Source organism: Rhinoderma darwinii, chromosome 3 (assembly GCF_050947455.1).
Source record: "Rhinoderma darwinii isolate aRhiDar2 chromosome 3, aRhiDar2.hap1, whole genome shotgun sequence".
NCBI lineage: Eukaryota > Metazoa > Chordata > Amphibia > Anura > Rhinodermatidae > Rhinoderma > Rhinoderma darwinii.
The window spans coordinates 115,681,156-115,693,641 of NC_134689.1; the positions used below are offsets into that span (position 1 = coordinate 115,681,156).

At 41.3% G+C, this 12,486-nt stretch overlaps 1 protein-coding gene across 1 annotated transcript in view; it reads left to right on the forward strand.

Annotated features, from left to right (window-relative positions):
* Positions 1-12,486, forward strand: part of AFAP1L1 (actin filament associated protein 1 like 1) — a 73,705-nt gene that overhangs the window by 42,875 nt on the left and 18,344 nt on the right. Inside the window, exons 7-12 of the mRNA XM_075856596.1 lie at positions 891-1,070; positions 1,828-1,908; positions 3,234-3,324; positions 3,883-4,035; positions 6,586-6,797; positions 9,935-10,080. Of these exons, the coding sequence (XP_075712711.1) occupies positions 891-1,070; positions 1,828-1,908; positions 3,234-3,324; positions 3,883-4,035; positions 6,586-6,797; positions 9,935-10,080 (863 nt within the window). The remainder of the gene's footprint in view (positions 1-890; positions 1,071-1,827; positions 1,909-3,233; positions 3,325-3,882; positions 4,036-6,585; positions 6,798-9,934; positions 10,081-12,486) is intronic.

Below are 12,486 nucleotides of genomic sequence, written 5' to 3' on the forward strand. Positions count from 1 at the left end.
TAGATGATATAATTTAATGGAGGGAAGAAACAGAATGTGAGGGCATGGCAGGCAACCAGAGACAAATTGGTTGCCGCTGAAGAATATTGATACGAAGATACAATGCGTTTCAGAGCCATACTGCCAGATGACATCTCCATTTATATAATTTCCTCTGTGGAGGAGCTCTCCATCGTCCAAGCAGAGCCTCTCTATCTTATTTACTTACCTTTTCTAGTGTAGTATCTATACTTAGCACTAAACAATAAGGTGAAAATATATCCTTAGCTTTTCTTTAGTTTTTTTCACTAGTCACTGGCCTTTTGTTGTACGTTGGGGTATGTGAGTACCTTTTTTTTTTCGTTTATACTGTTAATGCAATGAATAGATAGATAGATAGATAGATAGATAGATAGATAGATAGATAGATAGATAGATAGATAGATAGATAGATAGATAGATAGATAGATAGATAGATAGATAGATAGATAGATAGATAGATAGATAGATAGATAGATAGTTAGATATGAGATGGATAGATAGATAGATAGATAGATAGATAGATAGATAGATAGATAGATAGATATGAGATGGATAGATAGATAGATAGATAGATAGATAGATAGATAGATAGATAGATAGATAGATAGATAGATAGATAGATAGATAGATAGATAGATAGATAGATAGATAGATAGATAGATAGATAGATAGATAGATAAAAAACTGGTTATTGCTCATGGTACTTAACTGGTGTTCCATTATATCGGTCGACACTATGGTCAGAACGTAAGCAGGGCAGCTCTAATATTTGTATACTAGGAAGAATTTAAGAATTTTCAATATTTTGTGTTAAATTGTTCATGAACATCTTATACTGCATTTTTGGTCATGGATGTTTTTTTCTACAGTGTTACAAGAGCTCTAAGGACCAGCATCCCCACTTGGAAATGCCTTTGCCCCTATGCGGTGTCACTTATGTTCCCAAGGACGGGAGACGTAAGAAGCATGAGCTGCGATTCTGCCTACCTAATTCTGAGCTGCTTGTGTTGGCGGTTCAGAGTCGGGAGCAGGCTGAAGAATGGATGAGGGTAATGATACTTATATACATAGTTCTCACACTATAGGGTAAAAAAAAATACAATAAAATATACCAAAAAATGTGTGGTTGCGACTTACAGGTAGAAATAATTGTTTATTATTACCCAGTATTTATAAAGTGGTAACATATGCTGGAGCAATGTACATAGAATACACTGGTCCCTGTCTCCAGCAGAGCTCACAATCTAATTTCTCTACCTCAAGTAAGACATTCATGCACATACCCTCTCTTGGGGCCATAGTCCGTTATGTATAATTGACCAGGGGCAACATCTTCAAGGAGTTTTTCTTTCTCCCCGTGCTTGTGGGGGTTTTTTCTTCTGTTTTTTTTACACACCCAAAAAACATACTGACAGTGCGGGTACAGCAGAAAAAAGACATTGCTTTTTTTTAGATGCCCATCCCATCAGACACATAGGAATCTATGTTCATACCCCATCGGGAAAGACAACCATATGTAAACAAACAGTGCCCAATGCAATCAGAACTGGTCCACGCTATTTATTTAAAAGTCTAGAACTCCTTAGAATGTGTAAATATAAATTAATGGTGTGACTGAAAAATGTTGTGTAGTTTGTGACGTAATGTAAATGTATACACTTATAATGTGCATAATAATGATACAATATACCTAGTACTAGAGCATCATCAATACAATCACCTATATTCTTTGGCATTCTTTATTTCTTTCTGTGTTATGGGACATATATATGGTTATCTATGCTCAGACCTCTATTATTTATATAGGTTATCAGAGAGGCCAGCAGCCCAAACACAGTACAGCCATTCGCATCCCCAGCACTGAGGCATAGACTGGACCAGGACAAGGTGAGCTACTCACTTCTTCTAGGTGCCAGCCTCATACCTGCCCACAGCCCTAGTTTCACTAGCAGTCCTGATTTGTGGCTTACATAAAAGGTCAGTGACCCTGTAAACTGGGAAGAGTTCCTGGGCAGGTTTGGGGCACATAAGGGACATTCCTGTTCAAGACTGTTGGTAATCACACTATAATATACAGTGTTTTTAATCATCTTTTAAACAGCAATAAGCTGCAGATGTATGGAAGGTGAACAAATAGTTAAATCATTTAAAGAGCTTTTTCAGTTAGATGTAAATAACGCTTGATCACTGTATAATGAAAAGTTTCTCACCATTCTCAAGAACTCCGTTTGCTGTCAGGGAAGGGTGACATTCCTGCTTACATCCAATTGCATAGAAAAGTCGGAAAAGTTGCAAATTTTGTTAAAAATGTTGACTTTTGATCTTTTTCCGTTGCCCTTGGCACTTTTGACAAATGGGTGGGGTTTAATAAAGGTGGATGGGGTCATTGTAAACCAATAAATTCATTATAATTTACGCTAGAAAACTGGTGTAAGTTATAGCGGAAATCTACGCAAGCTCCTAGCTGCCGTAGATTTCACTCTGTGGGGCATAGCAAGGCCGAGAACCATGCCGACCCCGTACCTTGCCCCCAGATCAGACTACCCACTGTTCCCCATCCGACCAAAATGAAAACATACTCAATTTACCGTTACTCGTCTCCTCTCCAGGTCGCCTCAGCATGTCGTGATTTATGTCTAATGGGAAGGGGGGGAATAGATGGTGCACAGCCGCGGTCCTTGCGCCACAATTGTTGGACACGGCCAGATGAAAGATGCAACACATTTATTAAGAAGCGTCAGTCTCTAAAAAAATGTGTTGCATTTTACTCCAACTAATTGTTCATTAAGACTGGAGTAGATTCCATAAAAATATGTAAGAAAAACCTCCATGTGCCTCTGTAGCATGCTATGGTCTCCGTATCACGGATCCATACAACACAGATCCGTAATATGGCCAGGTGTAAGAGCCGTAAGGCTATGTGGCGCTATTTTTTCTGTCAAAACAATGGACACCTCAGCAAAACCCAACAGACCCCATTGTAAGTCAATGGTGTCTTTCAGGAGCCCCTGGTATCTGTCCTGTGATGGATCTGGCACTGCGTTAAGGCTTCCGTTATAAACAGTAGCCACGATGCAGATGTGAACAGAGCCTAACCCACAGGGGATCCATTAGAATGGATAAATTTTCTAGCAAACTCACAGCTGTGAGAAGTTTTGAAGAACTTTGAAGATTCTAGTCTAATCCTCTGTCCCCTTATTAATTGTCTGCAGAGATTGTCCCATGACAAAACATCTGATTCGGACAGTGCTGCCAATGGAGAAAACAGCTCCCCCAGCAGTGGGAAAGAGAACAGGGACAATGGTGAGTTCCCTTACTGCAATATTGGGCTTAACACCTGTGCCTTTCTAAAGGTAACCTTTTTGTGGGTTCACACAATGCAATTTATTTCTGCAGCGGAACCTAGGTAAACTGGTTCACTTGCAAGTTCTATACTATATATAAGCCATGAACATGTAGATCTCATATTACTGGTGAATATCCAATACATTTTCTAAGGTTCACGCTTACTTACAATGTTTCAGTCAAAGTGGAATGGTAATTAAAGGGGTTCTTGCTAGGATATACAATCACTTTCTGATCATTTAGGGTCTGACTGCCGACCCCCTGATCCTGAGAGTTAAAGGGCCACTGGTTTAGCACTGCATCCCCTTCACAGTTTTTCCATTCTCATTTCATCCACACAGGATCGGTGGGGGTCCCATTTGTCAGAACACCACGATCATAAAATAATGACATATCCTAGCGATATTCAAGATGGGAAAACACCTTTAAATTACAATGTTTTGTTTGGACTGAGCTTGATCATATTTAATATTCCCGATAGAGACCAATATTAAAAAACATTAATCTTACCTCCAGCAAAGTGTCGGAGGACGGGTCTGGCCGAGCTGAAAGGTTCCATGAGCCGAGCTGCAGGGAAGAAAATTACACGGATAATTAGTTTCTCTAAAAAGAAGCAGTCTGCTGAGGAGCAGCATACCTCATCTACAGATGAAGATGTCCCCTGCTGTGGTAAGTGACAATATAGCAGTAAGGCTGGGTTCACACCTGCGTTGGTGTGTTCCGTTGTTCTGCTCCGTCAGAGGAGCAGAACAAAGGAATGACGGAACCAACGATTCCGTTGCACAACGGATACCGCCGAAACCCATTGACTTTAATGGGTTCCGTCGGAGTGTGCGTGATTTCACCGGACACAATAGGGCAGACGCTATTGTGAACATAGCCTAAGCAGTGCTGGGTTCTACACACTTCTGATTCTACTTTGTGCATTGGCTTCTACGAGGGAAGCAGTATAAAGTTATTTTCTATATTTATACACATTCTCACCTTATGTTATGTACACCCATTTAAGGAACCTTGACATCACATACGTAATTGCCTTCCCCTTCCATCACAGTAGTGGTTCCCAACCAGGGTGCCGCGAGAACCCTCCAGGGGTGCCGCGACACTCCTCTGAACCACGGCCACGGCAGTGGTTTCTCTCCTCCTCACAGCGTGAAGTGCAAATGGGAATTCCGCTCCTTCAGGGAGTTATAGTGGCGCTATCTACCGGAAGGGGGAGGGGTGCCATCTATAAGGGGGCTGTGTGGCACTACCTACAAGGGGGCTGTGTGGCACTACCTACAAGGGGGCAATGTGGCACTACCTACAAGGGGCTGTGTGGCACTTCCTACAAGGGGCTATGTGGCACTACCTACAAGGGGTTGTGTGGCACTTCCTACAAGGGGCTGTGTGGCACTACCTACAAGGGGTTGTGTGGCACTATCTATTGGGGGCTGTGTAGCGCTATCTACTGGGGGCATCTGTGAGTGGCGGGCTGATGGTCATTTTACTGTGAGTGGGGGGCTGATGGTCATTATACTGAGAGTGGGGGGGTGGATGGTAATTTTACTGTGAGTGGTGGGCTGATGGTTATTTTACGGTGAGTGGGGGGCTGATGGTCTTTCAAGTGGATTCCACCTCTGACCTCCAATTGAAATTAATAGGAGGCAGAAAATACCTGCGGCGCTCATTTGGAGTGCTTTTTTTCCTGCGTCTTTTGCTTCAACGGCTTAAAAAAACATCAAATAACTCTGTCAATTCGAAACCTGCCTCAAAATTCAGGAACTTTGAGGCAGATTTTTTTCTGCCTTACAAATAGCGCTGTGTGAACATACCCTAAGAGCTTGTTTTTAGCTGTTTTATGTCTTTCGCTTAACACTTTTGGTAGGGGTGCCCTGAGGACATTTTTTTTCCAGGGGTGCCTCTAGTCCGAAAAGGTTGGGAAACTCTGCGTCAGAGGTATACGTCAGGTGGACTCTGACAGAAAGCTGCATCATATCACACTGTATAGGTATACAGTGGGGATATGTTGCTTACTCAGCCCAACCCCCAATCACTACCCAGGCTTAGTGGTACCTGATGCTTTGACCATGGACTCCGGCCCTGGGGAAGCTCCTGACGTCACTGTCAATAAATAGACTGGAGTCCCAGGCAGAACGCTCCCTAAATGCTTGAGTCTCTGACTGCTTTTTATCTCTCCCCATGAAGCTACATAACTAGGGCTGCCCTAGGCGAGACAAAAAAAATCAACCAGGGACGATCGAAAAAATTAGCCAGGGACGAGGGTAAAAAGCAGCCAGGGACAAGAAAAAGCGTAGCCGGGAACGAGGAAAAAAGCAGCCATGGACAAGCAGGAAGCATGGTGGAGGACAGCAGTGCTGCCTGCAGCCCTGTGCAGGGAGCTCCAGTGACACACTGTCACTGGAACTCTCTGCAGTTACAGTACGCCCCGACATATGTGTTTAACGTATACCCGTGACGGACGTTGTTTTTTTTGTGGAATCCCTCAGGATGGAATAGCGTAGTATTCTACACTATTACATCCTTAAAAAAAAAGGTAGACTGATATATACCAGCCTGATGGAGGCCAAAAGGACATCACTCTAATGGAGCCCTATAGACACGTTTATCGTGTACGTCGGGAGCTTTCTCAGCTTACATGATAAACATACGGCAGAAACGTGATGAGGGGGGCCTATGATGGTGCTGCACATAGGATGACATACAGTAGTATGGTGGTGGAACAGTGCTCTTCATACATATTTTTACAGTCATATGTAAATAATGAAACGTTGTGCATGTTTCTAATATACTTTGGGGGAAATCATCAATAGCTTTATGCCACCTCTGTGGTGTTAAAAGGGTTCCACGTTTTGGCGATAAAATTTGTGCATTTTCTGTCATTAGAATACATAAGTCTATCTCCTGTCCTAGTTTGCTAAAAAATTTGCCCGTAGGAATAACAGCCTAAAGTCCAGGCTACTTGGCTCAAAAAGGAAAATATATATATTTTCACATGATTGAAACATGAAGGAACAACGATAACATGTTTTTAAAGTAATTTTATGTACCTGATGTAATTTCTTTTGATTGATTGTTTTTTTTCTGACCCATTGTACTTTGAAAAGGTAGCAAATATTTAGATGTCTAGCACCTACATGAACAAGCATAATGGAAATGGTATATGCAACTTATACACCTTAAAATAAATCCTCTTCTACTCTCTGCTGTCTGCCCTAGGCTTCTTGAATGCGCTTGTGAATCAGTGCTGGAAGGAGCGCTGGTGCCGATTAAAGGGACAGACGCTTTATTTCCACAAAGATCGTAATGATCTCCGGACTCATGTTAATTCTATTGCCTTGCGTGGCTGTGAAGTGTCACCAGGATTTGGGCCTCAGCATCCATTTGCTTTCCGAATACTACGTCAAAATCAAGAAATCTCTGTGTTAGAGGTATATTCCTATTTTGTACTTTTATATTTTATTCACAATATTTTAGTAAGCATAAGACATAATATAATAATATACATAATAGATAATATGAAATAACATCTTAGTCATGTCATGTAAATCTATAAATCTCTTAACACAAGGAAATTGTATACACAATGTAGAACTGTAGTTTTCTTTTGCATACTTTCAAATAGGAATACAGAATTCTGCTTTATTAAAGTACTATCAATATTAGTCATCAGTGAAAAAGATTACTGTTGTTATAGCAGTGGGCTGTAAATACTTCTACTACACGTAAAGGTTGTGCGAACACTGCCCAATAGGATACTTCCACCAACGGTGTGAACTTCAAATTAAATAAAACTGCATTTTAATGGTATACGCTAAAAAAATCATATGACATACAAACAATTGTATCAAAATGTTTTGACCATGAACCTGTGTTGTTGTGTCTGTTATTTAAAGAGGCTCTGTCACCCGATTATAAGTGCCCTATCTCCTATATAATCTGATTGGCGCTGTAATGTAGATAACAGCAGTGGTTTTTATTTTGAAAAACTATAATTTTTTAGCAAGCTATGAACAATTTTAGATTTAAGTGTAATGTCGGGGTAGGGAAACAGACAAGTGAGCCCTAATCTACCCGCCACTCAGTCCCTGCCTACTTGCAACGACCCGCCCTAGGCGGGTGGTGGAAGATGGAGTCAGTCTCACAGACATAGAAGCAGGTGCAGACTGATTACCTATGGGCGTCGACACAGAAGTTGTGCCTGGCAAATCCTTTACATTAAGTTAATTAGTTTCTTAATGCCCAACTGGACGTTTTTTTACTTTTGACCAAGTGGGCGTTGTAAAGGGAAGTGTATGACGCTGACCAATCAGCGTCATACACTTCTCTCCATTCATGTCCATTTGTACTCACAGCACAGCGTGATCTCGCGAGATCCCGCAGTGCTGTCACATACACCCACACTAACTTTACTGAAGTGTCTTGAGAGTGAATAGACATTGCCTCCAGCGAGGATGCGAGGTCTATTCACACTTCCGACACTTTGGTAAAGTTTCTGTGGGACTTACTCACACATCACAGAGTGATCTCGCGAGATCACGCTGTGAATGACAGCACAGTGTGATCTCGCGAGATCACGCTGTGCTGTGAGTACAAATGGACACGAATGGAGAGAAGTGTATAACGCTGATTGGTCAGCGTCATACACTTCTCTTTACAACGCCCACTTGTTCAAAAGTTAAAAAACGCCCAGTTGGGCATTAGGAAACTAATTAGCATAAATCTAAAATTGCTCATAACTTGCTCAAAAATGATCGTTTTTCAAAATAAAAAACTGAAGGCATTCCTCCTATGTGTGTACAGTTGGACACAGGCTGACCTCACTGCTTGCGTCCACAAATAGCACCCTTATATATACTAACAGTGGAATAATATGGACTTTAATGGTTAAACATTTTAGTCTCCATTCAGCCTCCCTACCTGTTTCGCCACAATAAGTGGCGTCTTTAGGGCAGAACAGATATAACGAATAAGACGAGTGTGCTGTCAAGTACTAGTAGGTGGTATTGAGTACAATAAATATCTCCCCAAACATATATAGTGGCTCTGATCTTCTACTTGAGCCCTCTATTATATTATACCTGGGACTTTGCTTGAGGTCCTGTATTTTAGGGTATTTCTTGGTACCTGCATATGCCAACGTAACCATTGCCCTTCAATAGATAATGGCTTACCCTTTGTCTATAAAATGACAGGTATCAAGAACAAGATCTTCCCTGAGAGTTTGTTAAATAAATGCATTTTGAGGCTGGGTTCACAACCCTATTTATGGACGTAATTCGGGCGTTTTAGCCTCGAATTACGTCCGAAAATACGGCTCCAAAGCGCCGGCAAACATCTGCACATTCATTTGAATTGGATTTACGATGTACTGTGCCGACGGTCATTTTTTTTACGCGCCGCTGTCAAAAGACGGCGCGTAAAAAAGACGCCCGCGTCAGAGTAGTGCCTGTCACTTCTTGAGACGTAATTAGAGCCGTTTTCCATTGACTCCATGGAAAAACAGCTCCAATTACGTCCGTAATGGACGCAGCGAAAAGCGCTTGCACATGCCATTACGTCTGAAATTCCGGAGCTGTTTTCTCCTGAAACCAGCTCCGTAATTTCAGCCGTAACGGAGGCTGCCATGTGAACATACCCTAACAATTCATTGTAACACAAATTCCCAGCTATGTAAATTTGGTAAAGTTATAGCAATTCTACACAAAATGGGTCAGATTTCTCATGCTTGCTGCTCCTTGGTTCGGTCCAGTTGTGCACCTGTTTGTGTCTACTTGCATGAGATTTATTATTTACATGTGCCAGAAAGAACAGGGTTTTGTGCCATGCTCAACACCTTAGTTTGAGTTGTAGAAAATAGGTGTAATTTTGGCTTGTTTTAGTAAGCGACATGTTTTGGCCATTTTTTATACATTTTCTGGTGCAAATATTTGTCGCAAACTAAACCAGCTCCAAGGTGGTCTAATGTTAGACAGGAATGTTGAAAGATATGCCATATTTATCATACATGTGCCTTTGTAATAAATTTGGTGCATATTCAGACTGCTTGTCTAAATTTACGCTGTTTAACTGTTAGGCTATGTTCACACGTTTAGCAAAAAACGTCTGAAAATACGGAGCTGTTTTCAAGGGAAAACAGCTCCTGGTTTTCAGATGTTTTTTAAGCAACTCGCATTTTTTGCTGTGTTTTGTACGCCCATTTTTGGAGCTGTTTTTCTATAGAGTCAATGGAAAACGGCTCCAAAAACAGATCAAGAAGTGACATGCACTTCTTTTTTGCAGGCGTTTTTTTACGCGTCCGTTGGAACAGAATGCCGTATTTCCCATTGAAATAAATTGGCAGATGTTTGTAGGCGTTCTGCTTCCGATTTTTCGGACGTTTAGGGCCTGACAAACGGCCGAAAATAAGCCGTGTGCACATACCCACAGCATTAATAAATCTGCCTTTATATGTCTCACCATGAAATGGGTTATTCATTTAGATGAAATTATGAATTACAATGAGGGTATATACATCATACATTCAACCTGCAAATGTCTTAGGTCTTATTTTTCATCCTTATTACAGGCCAGGAGTTCTGCAGAAATGGGTCGATGGCTTGGTCTTCTTCTTGCCCAAACAGGCTCCAAAGTCAAGCCTGAGGCCCTGCATTATGACTATGTAGATGTGGAAACGATAGCCAATATAGTCACTGCTGTTCGGCACTCTTTCATGTGAGTTATTAGGAGGAAAGAACAAATAAAACAAGTGTAAAGTGGAGGCTAAATGCATACCTCCCAACTTTTGAATCGTCAATGGGGCACACTTATGGTTCATATGGTAAAAGATCTATTTTTTAACGCATGTCTACACACTTGAATATTTTTTTATTTACACATTATCACAATCATCTGAATATAGCATTTTTGAGACCCAAATTGCATCACATCAAAAGACAATATGCAATAAGCATCCAGGTTGACACTTTGTGGGGCAATATATTAAATTTATTAATGCAAATCTATTTATCAGCTCAAAAGAGGGACATTTAAAAAGAGAAGTGGGACAGAGGTATGTGGGGCAAAAGTAGAGACTATCCCTTAAAAATATGTATGCTAAAAGGCTATATAAACGTTTGAACACTTTTCTTGTTAACAAAACAATGTATTATAATTTATTAGGCAACCTTGTAATTGTTTTTTTTTTTAAATTCTGTTTTTATTTATCACAAGTAACTAGTGGAAGTATATACAGATTCATAACTTGATGATATACTATTTTAACAAGTGAACACATAAAACAATGGAAGCAGGATAAGAGGAAACACCGATCATCCTAGAAGTCCAACTGAGCAGAATTGGCAGAGACCTCTAGAAGAAGAGGATAGTGGGATAAAAAGGATGGGGAAGAATATGGAGAGGAGGTGGAGAGGGAGAAGAAAGTTAGAAAGAGAGGGGGTGAAGAAGAGGGGGAGGGGAAGGGAACAATCCTCAGCATCCAACCAATAAACGTCCGTCCCATATTGATCAGGATATTAAGACAGCAAGGAGATATACTCCGAAGAGTTCTCAAAGCTTACCCAGGTAGACCAAGATCGCATTAATTTATCGTTAGAGTCCCGTATGGCTGCAGTGAGCTCTTTCATACATTTCAAGTCTTGGATCTTCTGAAACAAAAGGCGCATTGTGTATGGTTCAATCTGCTTTCACATAGCCGAAATGCAGTGTTGACTAGGTGAAGCACCACCGACTTCTTGTATGTGGAGACACGAATGTCACACAGATGAAGCAGGAAGAAGCCAGGGGACTTGGGCAATGTGAAGTCAGTAAATTTGGAAGCTATGTACCAGACATTGTCCGAAAAGGTAGCTAGTCGGGGGCAATTCCAAAAGTTATGTAAAAGGTCACCCACCCCTTTACCACACCTCCAACACGTGGGGAAGACCTCGGGATAAAATTTGTGAAGTTTGGAGGGAACCCTGTACCATCTCGTCATTATTTTAAAGCCCGCTTCCTGTATTTTACTTGATATAGAAGATTGATGAGTCATGGTATACAACCGGTTTACGAAGGTCTGCTGTGAAAGTAAAGTTAAGGTCTGTCGCCCATTTGGCCAAGTAAGTCGAATGAGAATCATCCCTTGGGGAATTCAACAGATTATATGTTAAAGAAAGGGTGTGGCGAAGAAGTCCCAACGTAGTGCATATGGTTTCGAAAGCGGTTACAGGTCGTGAATATGTGGATGGGGGGGGATAATAGAAAGTGATGTAGTTGGGAGGTCTGCCAGAACGGAAGGTGTCCCGGATCTGAACTGTCAGTAAGTTGAGATAACGTCTTCCAACTGTCGTTTATGATGTAATGGCGGGCTTGGGCCTTGTGGGCGAAGCTACTTTGGCTAAAGGGACCAGGCTCGCATCCCGGCTGAAAGGAGCGATTGTCCAGTATAGGGTATAGTGGCGATGGGGAGGGTGAGATGAGGTAATGTTTAAATGCGAGGGATGCTACCTGGAGTGTGGGTCCAATGAGTAGATGGGATCTTACAAGTCTCGGAATTTGGTCTAGCATCCATGGAGCCGTAAACAGAGGCTGTGATAAAAAGGATTGTTCCAACTCGACCCAAGGCTTGAGAGGGCCATGTCTGCACCAATCCACAATGCGAACCAAATGTGCCGCCTTGTAGTACCGATGAATATCAGGCAAGCCCAGTTGTAATTGTTTTTTATTTATAATTTTTTTTATTTTTTCAGATACAGGTTCTATGTATCCTGGATAAATAGAAGCTGTATCTTGCGCTCAAACCCGAATATGTCAGGTCAGCAGGTCTGACTTCTTCGGTGACAGCGGGTCCTGGGTGTCTCTGACACATCTAAGTTATGAACCCATTGTCACCGAAGCCATCAGTCCCACTGTCCTGACGGATTTGGGTTTGAGCGCAAGATACAGCTGATCTGTACACAACATACATAGAAGCTGTATCTAAAAATAAGTAAAAACTAATTTTAATAAAATACAATTACAAAGTTGCTTAAAACACTATGATACATTGTTTTATTTAAAAAAAAGTGTTCAAAGGATTACATAGCCTTTAAAGTGTACGGTTAATGTATTTGCTATACTAACAGCATACCTCCCAACTTTTCA